Source organism: Phyllostomus discolor, chromosome 6, assembly GCF_004126475.2.
Source record: "Phyllostomus discolor isolate MPI-MPIP mPhyDis1 chromosome 6, mPhyDis1.pri.v3, whole genome shotgun sequence".
Taxonomy (NCBI): domain Eukaryota; kingdom Metazoa; phylum Chordata; class Mammalia; order Chiroptera; family Phyllostomidae; genus Phyllostomus; species Phyllostomus discolor.
This window is the reverse complement of record NC_040908.2, coordinates 52641117-52659290: the sequence shown is the minus strand read 5'-3', so window position 1 is coordinate 52659290 and position 18174 is coordinate 52641117. Positions and strand designations below refer to the sequence as shown.

The window sequence follows — 18174 nt, the reverse complement described above, 5'->3', positions numbered from 1 at the left end:
ACTTGCACTGATGCTTGTGCTTCAGTGTAAAGAGGTGTTTTACCTGAAGCTGTACTTGGAGAGGATCTCTGTCACTGAGAATGGATTCTGACAGCACAGTTTGCATAACTCCTAAAAGATGAAGCAGTCAGTTTTGTATTGCTTCTCAGCCACCTTGACCAAGTTTTTTCTCATTGTAACTTGCTGTGTGATCATGAGGTGTATTAGGAAGTTGCTACTTTTAACCAGCTGTATTAGTGATAGTGTAGCTGTGTGACTCACTTGGGTACTCTGTAGAAAATTCAAACTACTTCATATACAATTAAATAGTCCCTCAAATAAGTAGCATTATGAGAAATTAATATTTTATATTTATTCTCATGTCCTATCTGGAGCCTCTTTACACTCGTCTTGGGCTCCCTGGATAATTTCACACTTTCCTTTAGTGCCATCTGCATCTGTGTTCAGCATGGTAACTACTAACTGTACGTGAGTGTTAATATGTAAGTTTCTACTAAGAAAGATTAAAATTCAGTGTCTGAGTCACACCGGCCATATATTAAATGTGCAAAACCCAGATGAAGCTCTTAGATATTGCAGATATAAGATGTTTTTTCTGTCATCACAAAAAGTTCTTTTGGATATTGCCGCTGTACGTAATTTTAAATCCAAAAGAACTGGAAAAGGCAAGTCCAGGTCTCTTCTTAAAGCACCAGATCTCTCTTATCAAAGTACCTGTGAACACATCCACTTGTATGTGGTGCAGGCACTCAAATCCCACATGCAAAACCATACCTGTCATCATTGCTCAGGCCTGCCTCTCTGTATTCCTTATCTAGAAAATAGCACCTCCATCTACCCACGTGTTGAAATCTGACCTTCAAGTAATGCAGTGTTTCCTCTTTCTTACCTCTTTATGTAAGCAACGGCCAATTCTGTTATCTTTTTTTCTTTTTCTGAACCAATTTCTATGCTATAATCATAGTGATCTGTGTAAAATATGAGTCTGACTCTATTTTACCTCACTTGAAACACTCTTGAACATAGCTTTCTAGGCCTTTCAGAATCACATCTGTTTACTAATTCTCCAGCCCCATCCCTTTACTCCTTCTCATTCCCACCTCTCCTGCCCTTCCTCTGTACTCACCTAGGCATTTATATTTTGTATGCTCCATCTGGTTACCCCCAAACCCCACCTCTGTCATCTGGCTAACTCCTCTTCGTCTTTCAGGATTCAGTATGGACATCACCTCTAGGAACTGGTTTAGGCATACCTCTCTGGGTTCCTGTAGCACTCTGGACTCATACTTACGATGGCAATTGCAGTTGCTTATATAAGTATTTGTATTTGCCATCAGACAAAGCTGTTCAAGCCAGCTACCTAGTGTTATTTCTTGTTATGTCTCCTGTATTTAATGCTAGGCATGTGGTAGGCTCTCAGTATTAGTGGACTGAATATTTCTAAGGTTATTAGAAGCCTAACCTTCTAGGTGTTTGAGAAATAGCCGTTTTAGTTTTGGCTTATTTGTTTTTTTTAACCTATTTATTTTTTCTGTTATTTAACTTGCATTTTATAAGGGTCTGCCTGTGTCAGATACTGTTGTTGTTTCTGCATGTACAGCAGTGAACAAAATAATAAATTTTTGCCCTTGTGGAGCTTACATTCTGTGAGGAAGACAGATGATAAACAAGATAAATAAAATCTAGAGCACATTAGTTACAAGAGCTAAGGAGAAAAATTAAATAAGGGGAAGGTGTACAAATTATCAAAGATAAATTATCCAAAGAACCCTGAAACACTAATTTGAAGGAATATATGCACCTCTATGTTCATTGCAGCATTATTTACAATAGCCCAGATTTAGAAGCAGACCAAGTGTCCCATCAGTAGTTGGATGCAGGGGAAAGCTATGGTACATTTATACTATGGAATACTACTCAGCTGTAAAAAAAAGAAGAGAGAGCGAGAAGGAAATCTCATGCTTTGCAGCCACATGGATGGCCCTGTAGGGTATTATCCTAGGTGAAATAAGCCAGTCAAAAAAAAGACACATACCATGATTTCACTCATATGTGCAATCTAATGATCAAAAAGAGCTAACAAGCAAAATAGAGACAAAGTCATAGATAGAGAGCAGCTGACATATGTCCGGAGTGAGGGTGGAGGGATTGAGCAAAAAGGAAAAAAGAGAGAACTCGTGGCATGGACAACAAACAGTGTGGTGATTGCTGGGTGGTGGGGGAGGGGTGGGGGGGAGATAGACAAGGATAGAGGGGGATAAATGATGATGGCAGGACTTGACAGGGTGATGAACACACAGTACAGGACACAGATGGTGTGTTGTAGAACTGTAGACACGAAACCTGTATAGTTTTGTTAACCAGTATCACCCCAATAAATTCAATAAAGAGAGGAAAAAAATATTGTTAAGAAATGTATAAGGAAGAGAAATATATTTACAGTATTTATTGAGAAACATCCATGTAAAGTGGACCAGTACAGTAAAAAAAAAAAAAAGAGATGAACACAATTTAAAATAGGTTGACCAGGGAAGGCCTTCCTGAGAAGGCCACAAACGAGCTTGAGCAGATTTCAAAAGGAAGTGAGCCATATGAATCCTGAGGGAACAGCACCCCAGGCAGCAGAAACACCACGTACAAAGGCCTCAAGGCAGGAGCTAGCCTGAGGTACTTGACAAACTGTGCTTAGGTCAGTGTAGCTATAGTGGAGTGAGCAAGGAGGAGATTAACAAGAGGTTAGCAAGAATGGCACTCATTTGTAAGGACTTTTGTGAAAGAGAACCATTTGAAGAGTTTTGAACAGAGAAGTGACATGGTCTACTTTAACATTTAGTGAAATCACTCTGGTTACTATGTTGGGAATGAACTGTAGGCAAGCCAGTTATGAAGCTTTTGCAGTAATCCAAGCAACAGAATACAGTGTCTTGGATGGGATGTTAAAAGTGGAGGTGCTGAAGAGTGGTTGACTTCTGTATGTATTTCAAAGGTAACACTGACAGAATTTGTTAATGTTGTGGTTGTGGAGCAAGAGAGAGAAGAAACAGGAATGATTCCTGGTTTTCTTGCCATAAGACTGAGAGAAGCAAATTTAGGGTAGGAGGTGTGTCAGAAGCTCAGCTTGACATGTCTTGAGTTTAAGATGCCTCTCACGCAAATGGATATGTCAATGAGGGAGTTGAGTATGTGAGTCTAAAGGAGAGGTCTGGATAGGAGAAATAAATTTGGAATTTATGAGCACACATATGGCATTTAAAGCCACCAAGATATCTTTAAATACTAAGGGTATAGATATGGATAAAAGAGAGGTGACCAGAGTTCTGAGGTATGCCGTCATCAAAGAGGTGACAGGCAGCCAGCAAAGGAGAGCAGAGAGGTAGGTGGGGAACCAGGTCAAGAATGTGTTTCTAGAGGGAATGATCAACTGTTGTAATTGTTGCTGATAAATCAGATGGGGATTAGACTCAGCCATTTATTAGATTTTGTGATGTAAAGGTCATCTGTGACTGGTTGGGGAGACAATGTAACTGAAGTGAATTCAAGAGTTAATGGGTGGAGAGAAATCAGAGGAAGGAAGCTTAGCCATTTTTTTTTTGTATTTTGTTTTAAAATGAAGGAAAGAAAGAGTGCAGTACTGAAGGGGAAAGTGGAGTCAAGAGACCAGTTATTTTTAATACAAGAGAAATAATTGTAGGCTGATGGGAAAGGTCCAATAGAAGTGATGATGATACCGGAGCGAGAGCACAGAATTCCAGAGCAGAATCTTCAAATAAGCCAAAGGGTTTGGGATCTGTTGCACAAATAAAGAGCTGGCCTCAGCGAGGAGCATGAGTGCTTCATCCACAGGAATGGGAGACAAGTTAGGCTGTACGGGCACACATGCAGGTAGGTGAAGTAGGGGCTTAGGGAGCTTCTCTTCTGCCTGGTTCTATTTTCACATCAAATTAGTAAGTAATCTGCTGAGAGTGAGAGCACAGGAGAAGAGAAGAAACATTCATCCAGAAGAGTAAAATCCATTAACTTTTGGGTTTAATGGATTAATGGTTCTTAACTCCATAAATGAGGAGGAAGAAGACAGGAGATAATCCTCTAGAGGAAAGGGAGAAGGAATGGGCCAGGGGAACAGTGTGATTGCTGGGCAGCATTCAGCATTCACTAGAGTTTCATGGTGATGAATTTAAAGTGTAGTTTTTTTTCCAGCCATGTTTTAGCTTCACGATGGCAAGCGCAGACTCGGTGACAAGATGGATTTAACAAGGGGTGGTTTAGCCAGACAAGTTCTACAAACCCGAAAAGATAAGGAAATTAAGGATGTAGACAAATATGTAATGGTAATGACTGGTGTGGATTTTAAACCACAAAAAGAAAGAAGTAATCTTTGCTAAAAAGCTTTGGTTGTTTATATGTAACAAACACAGCAATTGAGTAAATAATTGTGCACCACTGAAATTTTTGTTTCAGACTTTGTAGAATTTATATGGGATCCTTTGTCGACCTCACAGACCACAAGTTTAATAACACACTGCAGAATGATTCTTGATGAACTTTCCATTTGGGAGGATGAAGTTAGTAAAGGCAAACAGGTAATAATTTCCAGAGTTATAAATTTCTTTATTTATATATCAACATAATTTTATTATAAATCTTTTTTACAGAAGACACACAAGGCATAATTACCAGAAAACTATTTGAGGGAAACATACTTAGTTCTGATTTATAGGAACTATAATTGACCATTTTTTTTCTGTTTATACTAATAATACAAAAGACACTTTGATACTCCTGAATACTCTTGACAGGAATGGTTATCATTATTACAGGATGCACATACATATAATAAGACCCAGGTTAATTGTTTCTATTCTTATTAGCTTATTTCTCTGTTCAGTGGCCTGACTTGTGTTCTCGTGGCCCAGCCAGCCATCCCTCAGGTCTGGGAATGCGCATTGGCCCTGCAGAGATGAATAGCCATAAATGAGTTAGTATAGATTCATTCCTTCTAAAGGAAAAAAAAAATCTCATTTCCTTTGTTCTTTTGGCAAAAATCTAGTGGCATTGTGGCCTTGCTGTGACAATGATTTTACAATTAGGCTAACATTCACTATAGTAATAATTATTTATTATCTGCCAAAGAGCAATGATCTTTTTAAGGATTCAGAGTTCAATAGAATAAATTTGCATTGTATTATAATTTAGAATTGAGTTTTGCTGGACATAAAGAGGAACTTTTTAGAGGCCTTGGTGAGAGTCTATTGAATCTTTTATTGTAGTACTGTGTTTTATCATTCTTGTTTATGAAAATTATTGTATACTCATGCAGTTAAATAAGTAAATGAATTTTATGTTGAGCTATAACATTGACAGGCTGGAGAGCACCCAAAGTAGAATTACCAAAGTGGTTGAAGAGCAAGGAGGCATGTCCTATCCATATTCTGAATACCATTAGATTTTTGTGCCTGAATTGTTATCATGAAGTAGGGGAACTGTAAGAAGAAGGAGAAGAGGGGTTCTATCATGATTCTGCCTTCAAGAAGCATGTAATCTTAGAGGAAATAATTAGCTGGAGCTTGTAAGTGCCTTTTCAAAGCTGTTTTAAAGTATATATACAAAGATGCGGGTATCTAGTTGTTAAAAAAACTTTACTGTTTGGAGAAATTTTCTATCACATAATGTATTTTAATACTCAGAAAAGTTAATAAGCTAAATTTTAAAATATGTGAATTTAGGTTTTCTTTTGTTTTAAACAATTTAAAATCAGTATCAAACTTATAGAAAAGTCTCATGGATAAAAATGGCCTATTCATTGAGTTTTTGTTTTTAATGTTTATTGAATATTGCTGCGTGGCCACTTGAGGAATATGCTACAGACATTTATGTGGAATGAGAAATAGGACTTCAGTTAGAGATACTTTTTATGAAAAATATTTAGTTGGCGTCTTCATTTTTGAGTAATCTAGTTAGTGTGGGGTATGTGACAGTTTACTTTGTGCCACACACACTGTCACTGACGCAGAGAACTTTCACCTTAGCGTGCAGTAGGCCACTGCGTTTTTCAAATGTGGATTCCTTTTTAAGAATAAGAACACTATCTTATTATAGAAATGTTGCTAATATATGAAGAAAAATTGTTTAACTCCCCTTGTCTTTTCATCCTAGTTGAAGGGCTCATACCATTGTAGGATATTTTTGTCCAGAACTTTATTTCAGAGTTGTAATCGTGACAGACATGTACATTTGTAACCTACTTCTTCCACTTAATATTATCTAATTAAATATTTAAATTTGTATGTTACTGCATTCTTCATAAACTAGCTAAATAATGTTTCATGCAATATGAATGATGCCTATAACTTAATGTTCCTAAAAGTCGCTATGGTTGAATATTTTGGTTTCCAGTTTTTTATATACAAATAAAAAATTAATCTGCCAAAATATGTTTACTGCACCAAAAGACATTAACAAACCACCAAAAGACTCACAACTAGAGTATATAAAAGGTTTCTACAAATCTGTAAGAAAGAGGTAGACCTAATAGATATGTAGACAAGCAGCTCAATTAAGTAATTTGTAAAAGGGCATGTCTAAATGGCAAATAAGAGTATGAGAGAGTACTCAGCATCACATTACTCAACAAAAAAACTAAAAACATAATAAAATATGACTAAATACTAACCAGAATTGAAAACAGTTTTTCAAAATACCACTTTTTAGTAAAGGTATAAATAAACAAGTTTTCTCATACACAGCCAGTTGGAATATAAATGGGACACACCACTACTTCCTAAAAGACATGTATGAAAACTTGGATAGCAGCATTATTCATAATAGCCTCAAACTGGAAACCATCCAAATGTCCTATCAGTAGTGTCATGCAACAGAACACTGTACAGCCATGAGCATGTACTAACTGCAGTGATACGCAGTAATGTGGTTCAATAAAGTTCTCTCGTTCCTAATTGATACTTTAACACCTGATTCTGTGTGTGTACAGAGTAAATTACCTCTCTTGGTAAATATGTTTCCACCTATGACTATCACTGATGCTTTTAAATTTTTGACTAATAGGATTTACTTAAATCCATTGTTTCAAGAATGAAGAAAGCAATAGAAGATGATGTTTTTATTCCTCTGTATCCAAAGAGGTAAGAGGTATTAATTTCTAGATTGTATGAATTAGCTAATCATATAATAGAGATTTAAGAATATAATACAAAAGAAATTATATTAAATATTTTCAAAACATATTTATGCACAATAAGATGCAAATTGAGGTTTTAACAGATATTTCTCAGTCATCTTCTATGTACCATATATGTACCCCTTGGATATAGTGGGGGGGTTTTGTAATGTTATTCTTAAGAACATGACAGGTAGCATGGCAGAGTAATTAAAATCACAGATTCTGGAGCCCAGATTCACCATTACTAGATAATGACGGTGGCCTTTCTATGTCCTCAAATGTAAAATGGGACATTAAGTTAATGCCTGTCTCAAAGGACAGTATGAAAACAAAGCATGCTCAGAACAGTGCCGGGCACAGAGAAAGCAAAGCATAGGCCGGGAACATCACTGAGGGGCCAGAAACTGCATCTATGAACTGTTATTTGTTTTAAATTATGAAACAAGTAGTATTTTATGCATGTTCATACATTTGCTAAGAAGACATCAGTTATAGTAATAGATCATGAACTGAAGCTACCCAGCAAGTACTCACAGGATGGAACTGCTTTATGGAGAGAAGAGAAAGACACTTCTAAGCTTTCTGGTCAATGTGAATCAAGAAAAGATATCTGTGTAAAAATTCAGCCTTCTTATGGTTTGTTTTCTAATGTTTTAGACGGGTAATATATTCACATGGTTCAAAAGTATATCTTCTTAAAATTTTATTTATATTTAAAATGAAAAATCTTACTCCCTCCCACTCCTGACTTTCATTCACCCCAGTTTTGACCTTCCTCTGCTGTGTACATAAATGCATGCAATAACAATCACTGTTAGTAATTTTTTACCCTTCCAGAATTTCTTTATTCAATTAGAGTTAAATACTTACATATGTTATAATCTTATTTTCCCTCCTTTCTGTAGCAAAGGAAGTACATTGCAAACAGTTGTACATTTTTTTTTTGTTCCTTACTTTTTTGACATCTTTGATATCTTATAACCAGTTTGTCATTATACATGTCATCATATAAGTAGTTTCCTCATTCTTTTTTAAGCTGCATGATATGCTACCATATAGATATACTGTAACTAACAGGCACATAAGTGGCAAACCACTGCTGACAGTGTTGTGAGTAATTTTATAGACATTCTGTGCATGTGCAAGTATACCTAATGGCAAACAAGCCATTTTCAAAAACAGATTTGTTGGGTCAACAGGTGCATGCATTTGTCATTTTTATATCGTCAGAGCACCTCCATTCATAATCCATTAGGGTTTAGTTTGGTTGCTTAAAAAAACAAATTTTTAAACTCTCCTTCTGAAAGATTAACAATTGTTTGCATTGTCTCCTTTCTCTTTTATTTCAAATTAGTGCTGTAGAAAACAAAACATCACCACATTCAAAGTTCCAAGAAAGGCAATTCTGGTCAGGTCTAAAGGTAAGCCAAGAACTGCAAAAATGAAAAAAACTTTTCTTTCAAATCCAGTTTACTATAAAGTAGAGATCATCAACAAACTTCTGTAAAGGACCAGACCATTTTTTGAGCCTTTAGTCTGTTGAACTATTCAGCTCTGCCACTGTAGTGCAAACACAGTCATAGACAATTCAGTACAAATGAGCATGGCTGTTTCAATTAAAACCTCTACTTATAGATGCTGAAATTTAAATATCATAATTTTCACATGTCACAAAATTTTCTTCTTTTTTTTTAAATAATTTAAAAGTATAAACACCAGGTAGAGGGAGGAGGCGCTGGGCAGGAGGAGGGGCCTGGGCCCAGCAAGGCGGTGCAGCTCCAGCCCACCCTGACACCAATGCCCCAGGAGCCCTGCCTGCACAGGGCTCTCCAGGTCCACCTTGGGCAAGGAGACCTCTGGATGCCTCCTCCTCCCAGAGGCTGTCCTGGCATGGTGTCCATAAACACTACACGTGAAGAGTAGTAAAAGGGATCGGTGATTTTTGAGGTATCCTGGAGAGAGTATCCTAGTCAGCTTCCTGTGGACAAACTCAGTGTTTTCCAAAGATGCTGTTGAGTTAGTCTTTCCTACTGCTTTGCTTCACTCCAAGTTTTTCATAACATGGGCTGAATGAAATCAAAGCAAACTTTTCCATTTCCTGCCACAATTGAGAGTGACAAGGTACACGCAAGTGCAGAGAGCTTTCTGTCAAAGGAGAGATTTCAACCTAGGATGCCTTCTTGAGTTACCAGTAAGGAAGTGAAGGAACCCACTGAGTTCAAAATTGTGGTCTTTGAATTTGCACACACCTGACCCAGGAAATCTTGAATGATGCCTTGCAGCAGTGGGCAGATAGTAACATCAAGTACTGTGGCATCCCATTCATTGAGAATGACACCTCCTTGAACTGTGGATAGAGTTGGTGCCAGTTTAAATACATGAAATAAGAGCAAAAAGTTACGTGAACATTATGACTCCATCTGAATGTAAAAATCAGCCTATGATCATATCAAGAGTATAAGAATACCTAAAATGAAATGGGTTTTAAGCAGTGCTGTGGTAATAGCAATTTCTGTCTTCTTGTTCTTGGGTTATAGTCACTTAAAGGGCTTAAACCTAGATCCTGTGGTACCACAAAAATCAGCCGTATGTCACATACAGCTTGAGACAGTATCACATCACCAAAGAAAGAAAAATGTAAAAAATGAAACATAATAAAATAGAAATAAAAACAATTGTTCACCAGCTCTACAAAAACAGGCAGTAAGTTGGATTACCCCACAAACCACAGCTGGCTAACCCCTGGTCTAAGAGATAAAGGATGAAGTCAGTGCTAAGTCAGTGGCAACAGGAATGGTAAGGAGAAGGTAAGTTCAAAAGATTTAGACTGAACCATTGAAAGGGCTTGATGACTAATTAATAATGTGAAGAATGTAGAGTACTTGCCAGGTTTCTGACGTTAGCAGCCTGGTAACTTATGACATCCTTTGAGGGCATTGGAAGAGATACAGGAAAAAACAGCTTTGAGAGGGAAGATAGGATCTGTTTCAGACATAGTTAACTGAGGATACCTAAAAGAGGGCTAAGAGGCAACTGGATTTGTGAGTCTGAATTGCAGGGGGCAGATCTAGCTAGAGACTTGGGAGCCAACCACATACAGTGTTTGGAGTCATGGTCATGAATGACAGCCTCTGAGGAGATTGGGTGACCCATGCAAAGAAGGCCAAGGACAAAACCTTGGGGAACACTTATGTAAGAGGTGGGCAGAGAAAGCAGAGTCTTCAAAGAAGCCCTAGAATGAACTGTGAAACTTAGAATTATCGCAAGAGATTGGCATCAGGGGAACTAGGTGAGGGGCTTTCAAGAATTAAGACGGTGTTAAATGCCATTGGAAAGTATTCGGAGAAAGACTAAAAATGTTTATTGGAGTTGCCTATTAGTAGGTCATAGGTGACCTCAGTAAAAATAGTTTTAATAGGGTGAATTCATCTTTGTCATGTGGTTGAGTCAAGAAAAAGGCTTTCCAGGAAGAGGGAGCAACATCACAACGACAAAGTAGAGAAAAGCATGTTGGTACAACTGCATGTAGTTGAGCACTCACAGTAATAAATACAGTATTGGAAAAAAAGTGGAAAACACTAAAATTCACAGAAATATCTGGGTTTAGAGAAAAGAAAGGCAACCCATATAAATTTCATTAAAATTTCTCTGGAGTATTTTATCCAAGTTATCTCCAAACTTACAGGTTATTATTAATCTTATTTTATGTACCAGAGTAATGAGGTTCTCAGGCTTGACAGATTTCTCAAGGGCACACACAGTGGTAACCGCAGCACCGGCGTTTTTAACGGCAGTCCTCCCGGGGTCCTGCGGTCTCGCACCCAGTGCCCCAGGCTCCAGGAGAGTGTGGGCTGAGGACGGCTCTTGATTTGGAAAGGCTCCAGCAGATATTTGAGATGGATTTTGGGTGGTTGTCCTAAAAACTGAAAATAGGATGAACAATATGTAGAGGTTGGAATGTATCAGGTACTTATTTAGAATATTTTCTGTTGATTCTAAAATTGAAAGTTCCAACAGTACTAATTGTAGTGAAAGTTTAAAAGAGTTTGACCAACTTATGTTTGTTGGAGGATCATCTAGTTTTTCTTTGGAGAAAAGGTACATAGTCACTTGACGTTTTATTTTATTTTATTTTATTCTAGCTCTTCCACAATGTTCTTCTTTGGAATGGACTCCTCCCAGATGATACCTTGCAAGAGCTAGGACTAGGGAAGCTATTAAATCGTTACCTTGTCATAGCTCTTTATAATGCCGCACCTGGGCCAGATGTTGTTAAAAAGTGCAGCCAGGTGAGTTCTGTAGGAAATGATTCTAACTTTATCATTTTTAAAAATTCAGTCATTAAAATCTATTTTGTAACAAAATAATTAAAATTGTGATATCCACATAATAACAAACAAATCTATTTAATAGACCAGAAACCCAGAAGCAACTCCTCAGTGTTTAAAATTTAGTATATAGGTTAATTGTTTATAAAAAGAATATTAGACCCCTACCTCTCACTAAATAGCCACATAAATTTCAGGTAAAATGAAGAATTAAGTGTTAAAAATGAAATAAAATACTGTACTAAAAAGATAAATGACTGTATCTGATGGTAAGGGAGTCCTTTCTGAACGTTAAGCAGAAGAAATGATGAAAAAAAGTGTTAGATTTGATGAAGATAAAACACTTTAGTGGGTCAGAAAAACATTAACCAAAAAGACACCATGATTGCTAAATCATTGTTAAAACTAGAGGATAGGTTCACTGAGCTCACTGTACTTACTCTTTCTCCTGTTGTTTGTGTTTGAAATCTGTAAAAGACTAAAAAGAAAGTGAATTAAAAAACTGAGAAATAAAAGTTATAATACATTGGTAGACAAAATAGGTTAACAATAATGATAATACACAAATAAATAATACAATAAACTCTGTTTTGCATACTCATAACTATAAACCTACTTTTGTCCATCCCTGTATATAACAAGAATTAATATCCATATATAAAAAAGGATTTTTACAAATCAGTAAACAGTTCATTAAAGATGGCCAAAAGACATTCAACAGGCAATTCACCGAAAAATGATACGCAAAAAATAACCTGTAAACATGTGGGAAAGATTAATAGTACTAATAATCAGAGAGATGCAACCCTGGCTGGTGTGGCTCAGTGGACTGAGTGCTGCCCTGCAAACCAACGGGTCGCTTATATGATCCCCAATCAGGGGAGCACATGCCTGGGTTACAGGCCAGCTCCCCAGTGAGGGGCACATGAGAGGCAACCACACATTGATGTTTCTTTCTCTTTCCCCCTCCCTTCCCCTCTCTCTAAAAAATAAATAAATAAAATATTTTTTAAGAAAAAAGAGAATGCAAATAGTACAGTAGGGATATTAGTTTACCTGTTGTGCTGGCAAACTTGATTGCTGTTGTTTTCATTATAATTGCCAGTATTGTCATAAGCAAGGGGAAGCAGCACCTCATTCCAGGGTGCCATTCACCTGGAATGCAAGAGCCAGCGGTTCTGGGAAACAGTCTCTGCACTGGAGGAAGGAGAGGCAACTCTGGAGACTGTTTTGACATTGATACAAAACCTTTACAGTTTGTAGCCTTTGACTTAGCAATGTTACTTCTAGGAATTTATTCTAAGTTAAAAATCAGATGTGACCATACAGATTTTGAGTACAAGGAATATTGCTGTAACATTATTTATAATAGAAGATAATTGAAGACAACCAAAATGTTTAAAAACATTACTGTCTATCCATAAGATAAAATTCATGTTGTTAAAGAATCTATAAGAAATGAGAAACTAGTTACTTTATAATACAAATTTTAAAAAGAAAATATATATATATATATACACATACACACACATATATATATAACACATTAGGTTGCAGTTCCTACCCAGGATTTTTCTGGCTGTGGTTTTTATATCATACAGTTTTAAACTACATTATCTACCAAAAGTTTAAATCATCATCCATGCTGCATGTTTCCGGTTCCATTTAATCTTCTTTGACCATGAGAGTGCACCATGCAGAAGTAGAGGAGAAGACACACTGACACGCCCTCCACAGCTTGTGGCTAGTTAGCCTAGCCAAGACAGTGTGGCTTTATGCCCTGGGATCATTTATGGAAAATCTTTATGGTTCCGTGAGACTTACCATTGAGACTTGTGAGCCAGGTGCAAATGACATTAAATTACAAGCCAATAAGGGTTGGTTTCAGAACTTGAAACAAATGCAGTTTGCATAACAAAACTTATAGGACTTCCTGCCTTAGGCAAGCAATGTGTCTGCATTTTTTGTGAAAAATTGCAAAGAGTGATTAAGGAGTAGGATAGTAGGATAAATCTTTTCTCATCTCTGTTTTCAAGGCTGACCAATCAGATTTATTTTAAAAAGAATGAATCCGAGAACTTTCATTTAACATTTTATAATAAATATGTGGTGTGTTTTCTCCCTGCTTTTACTTTATATAAATACTGATCTGATCTTCCCAACTGAAGATCTATTTGATTGTCTAAGAATTTCTTTGAATAGTATGACCTCAGGTTTTTCCTTTATCCCCTTTTCTCTCCTTTTTATTCTTCTTTCTATTGTGAAGTTATTCATTTATTTTGTTACATTTTTCTGTTTTTGCCTGTATGTGTTAAGGATAATGATGTGTTATTTTTTTTCCAAAGAAAAGTTGAATGCACATACGCTGACTTTATGCACAGACATTGCTTTACACGGACATTTAAAGCAATGTATTAAATTCGAAGAAAATCAAAACCATAATTTTTTTATTCTGTATATCTTAGAATCACCTACTTGGTTCCTTAACACTAATTTGTTTATGTAGATTATATGCTAGGTCAACAAATGTCTTAGTGAAACAATATTAAATGTATGTATTTTATAGTTGTGATAACTAAAAGTATTTTGTGTTTAGGCATTTCTGGTGTTTAATTGTAAAGTATGGTTTGCACAGATATAATGGCTCAGGAATACAGAGTAAAGAAAATATTACAAGTGCCACTAGAAGGTATTCATAAAAAGTAGCATATTTTAATCTCTTGGAGTTAAAATATAATTTTTAAAAAGTGTATAACCTTGACAAAGAAAGGCAAATTCTCAAAATCTATTTAACCGTACTACAAAACAGAGTAACACATAACCTGCATGATCACTGCGAAGATTAAATGGTGCCATGTCAGCAAAAGTCCTCAGATGGTGACTGTCATTATGAAAAACAACCATGTGTTTTGATTAACAGATAACAGCATATTTACCAGAAAAATGGTTTGAAAGTTCTGCCATGAGAACATCTATTCCCCAGCTAGAAAACTTCATCCAGTTTTTACTGCAGTCTGCACATAAATTATCTACAAGTGAATTCAGGTACTGCATATTTCATTGTACCTCCATAAGCATAGTTCAAGGATTCTATTATATCTGCAGCAATTTTTAGAAAGATTTGTACTTTCACTCTACTTTCAAGAATCTGTTGAGACTATTACTGTAAAATTATTAGATGTTTTTATGTGCAACCTTTGGAATCACTATTTTATATAATCACACCTCATACATATATGTAGTTCATATTTTTATACTTATTGTACCTTTTATCGGTGTTTCAGTTACAGTTTATATTTTTAAATGTAAATCTCTTCCAAAATAAACACATCCAGAAAACTAGAGCACAGGGCAATTCAGAATTAAAACCAGAAGTCAGAGCCTCTTATTAAGCATGTTTTTAATATGTTTTTAATTTTCCTGGCCATTTTTAAAATCTGAAGACTTTTTAAGTACAGGCCTGCACCCTGGGGTTTACCCCACAGTAACCAGATCTCTATGTCATGTATCTCATTCACAGCATCGGGTGTTTAGGGGCTTAAGGACAGTGGTGTTCAGGGGAACCACCTCTCCAGAAATCACAGACTCCAGATTTGTAGCATTATCCAGGGTGTCAAACTCATTTTCACTGGGGGCCACATCAGCCTCAGGACTGGATAAATGTAACTACTCCTTAATTGGGGCAAGGAGCTCGGCACTGCCATTGGGTAGAAACAAGGTGCTGGGCCAGATAAAACAAGGTGGAGGGCCAGATTTGGCCTGTGGACCTTGTGTTTGCCACCTGTGCTTTAGATGATGTCTGTAGGGTAAATGCTCCCACTGGGGCTCCCACTGCAATAGCCCTTACAAGCTGGTAGCAGCACAGCACAGCTCAAATTTCTGACAACAGATTTCTCTCTGCTTTTCTGCACTTAACAGTCATTCACGTTAAAATGTGCCGGGATACATCCACAAAATAGTCTGAATTGGAACTTTATAATTAACTGGAAAAGGTAGCATCTGAATATACAGGGTCCAGCACAAATAATGGCTCCTTTTTTATTAATAACGCACCTAAAAATCATAAGCATGGAATTCTGTAATGTAACAATATCGCACTCAGGCACGCCATATGACATTTTCAGTGAAATGTTCAAGTTAAAACTATAAATTATTACACCCTACCAATATTATTCCCCTACCAACCACACTGGAGCAGGCGTTACTTCTGCCAGACACTGTATTATGCTATTTTAGATATTGATTTAAGGTAAAATTTTTGTTTCAGATTAACAGCTGATGATTCACTGTGCTCTTACACATTACATTTGTTAAAGGGAAAATGCTTTTTTTGTTTTTCAGGGATGAAGTCAAAGAAATAATTCTTATACTGGTGAAAATAAGAGCTTTGAATCAAGCTGACTCCTTCATAGAACAGTATCACCTAGACCATCTTAAATCAGTAATTAGCGAAGTTTGACTGAACTGTACAGAAGAGTAATAAAGTAGATTTTAGTATGGTCACACTTGGCTCTTTTGCTGGGGGGGTTGTTTGTGGGATGCTGGTGCCTCTTTATTCTTAGTAATAGAGGCCAGAATTTGAAAATATACATATATATATTTCATCCATCTCCTCCTTCCTCCTGGTATCAGGAAAGGCTGTTCCCCTGATTCTGTGGTGTTTGCAGGAATTGTTAAGCACACAGGGGCAGTTAAGAATTCAACACACGTATTTCCCGTTGATTCTTCTGGCTGCTTTTCCAGTTCAGGAGAGGGGTTGGAGAAACCTTGCTTGTAGCTGCTTTGGCTTTGGTGAGACTTCTATCCTGATCCATAAAAACATCTTTTAGTTCTCTTCATTTTAATGATCTCTATTTACAAATAAGCTAAAGTGGAAATATTAATTGGAATTAATTACTTAAGTATTAACCGATCGAGATGTTTAAGGCTGTCATAGCTAATGATTACCAAATAGTCCTTCAGAAATCTGTACCAGTGTATTGTACCAACACAAGTGTCAGAGAGGCCAATGAGTCCCCACCAGCGATAGGTATTAGCATTGAGTTAACTCACTGCAAATTGAATAGGTGAAAGAATCTTATTTTAATTATGTGTTTGGGCTGTTAGGGAGTGAATGCTTGTTGTTTTGGGGCCGTTTGTAATTCTTTTCGGCATGTCCATTCATCTTTTTCTTAGGGGTTGGTAAGAGCTTCATATATTTAAAGATAACAGTGTTGTGCCTGTCCCGTGTCATTTGCCATTTTTATTTTAATTTTGTGTATATTTTTGGTATACTAAGTCATTACTTGCTAGGTAGTTACTACTCTTCTTTTTATGGTTTTTGTTGTTGGTTTTAAGCTTAGTTAAGGTATTTTAAATATTCAGAACACATGATTCATTTTCTAATAAAATATTTATATAAGGAAAATTTAAGGCAATTAAGATTGAGAATATTTTTCAAAGTGAGAGTTTACTAATAATATTTCTTAAAGCTATTTGTAAAATAGCAATGGCAACCCTAAATATATATTTTGTGTGTTGTTGCTCAAAAGATAATCAGAAAAAAAATTGATTATATTGTAGAGTTTGAGCATGTGGCCTCTGACACAATCACCCCTAGCTTTGAAGCTGCATATATTTTAATAGATGGATGTGTTATTTCTAATGCAGTGAAGACTCATAATTCACTTGATGAACAATTGTTTAAAGTTTATTTTAGTTACACAAATTATACAGGAATAGAATCTTACATAGAAAATTTAAGCCATTGCTGAGAAGCATTTGGCACTCCCACAAAGGTATTGTTGCCAGGGGTCCTTGCTGTTCTCGTTTCAGTGTCACTCTGTCAGACCTCTGCTCTGTTTACAGGTGTGTGTGGGGGGGGGGCGGGGGGTACAGCTTTGTTGTTTACATAAATGCCAGTACTGTATTGTATATGAAATTTGTGATTTTTTTTTACTGTAAAAGTACATACACATTTGAAAACTTCCCTCTGCCTTTTGCATTTTTATTAAAGATGCCTTGGATGTGTTCTTACCCTTTAAGTTTCTTTTTTCATGGGCAGAGAGATTTCTTTTGCTTTTCATAGTATGGAAAATATTGAATCTATTTTCAAAACTACAAATTGATTTAAACTTTGATATTTTTCTTTTTTTAAGATTTTATTTATTTATTTTTAGAGCGGGAAGGGAGGGAAATAGAGAGAGAGAGAGAGAAACATCAATGTGCGGTTGCTGGGGGTCATAGCCTGCAACCCAGGCATGTACCCTGACTGGGAATCAAACCTGCAACACTTTGGTTCACAGCCCACGCTCAATCCACTGAGCTACGCCAGCCAGGGCTTAAACTTTGATATTTTTCAACTAAGTTTCATTGTGCTTGGAGTTTGAACCTCAAGATTTTGATCTACCATATATTATAGTTGAGGATATTCAGAATACATTTGTGAAGCTTATGCAGTTGTTTTGTTTTGTTTTTTTTATTTTCCTGGTAACGTGAAATGGATGAAATGAGTGGAAAGAACATAACTAGCAATAACAGAACTTCAACTTAGTAACTCTTCACATATCTCAGTTCTTTTCCTGGATTTTTTTTCAGTTTTCTGTTCACATAAACAATGTGAAATTTTTACAGAATCAGACAAATTACTTTTTAAAAACTTCTCTCATGCTGTCTTTTAGGAAACAAAAA

General features: G+C 36.4%; 1 protein-coding gene and 1 pseudogene across 1 annotated transcript in view; both read left to right on the top strand.

Moving 5' to 3' along the window:
* Positions 1-17473, top strand: part of GCFC2 (GC-rich sequence DNA-binding factor 2) — a 36525-nt gene extending 19052 nt beyond the window's left edge. The window contains exons 12-17 of the mRNA XM_036028209.1: positions 4459-4580; positions 7063-7139; positions 8532-8598; positions 11320-11466; positions 14426-14550; positions 15847-17473. Of these exons, the coding sequence (XP_035884102.1) occupies positions 4459-4580; positions 7063-7139; positions 8532-8598; positions 11320-11466; positions 14426-14550; positions 15847-15964 (656 nt within the window). The 3' untranslated portion in view covers positions 15965-17473. The remainder of the gene's footprint in view (positions 1-4458; positions 4581-7062; positions 7140-8531; positions 8599-11319; positions 11467-14425; positions 14551-15846) is intronic.
* Positions 8613-9534, top strand: LOC114500811 (annotated as a pseudogene).
* Positions 17474-18174: the final 701 nt, after the last annotated feature.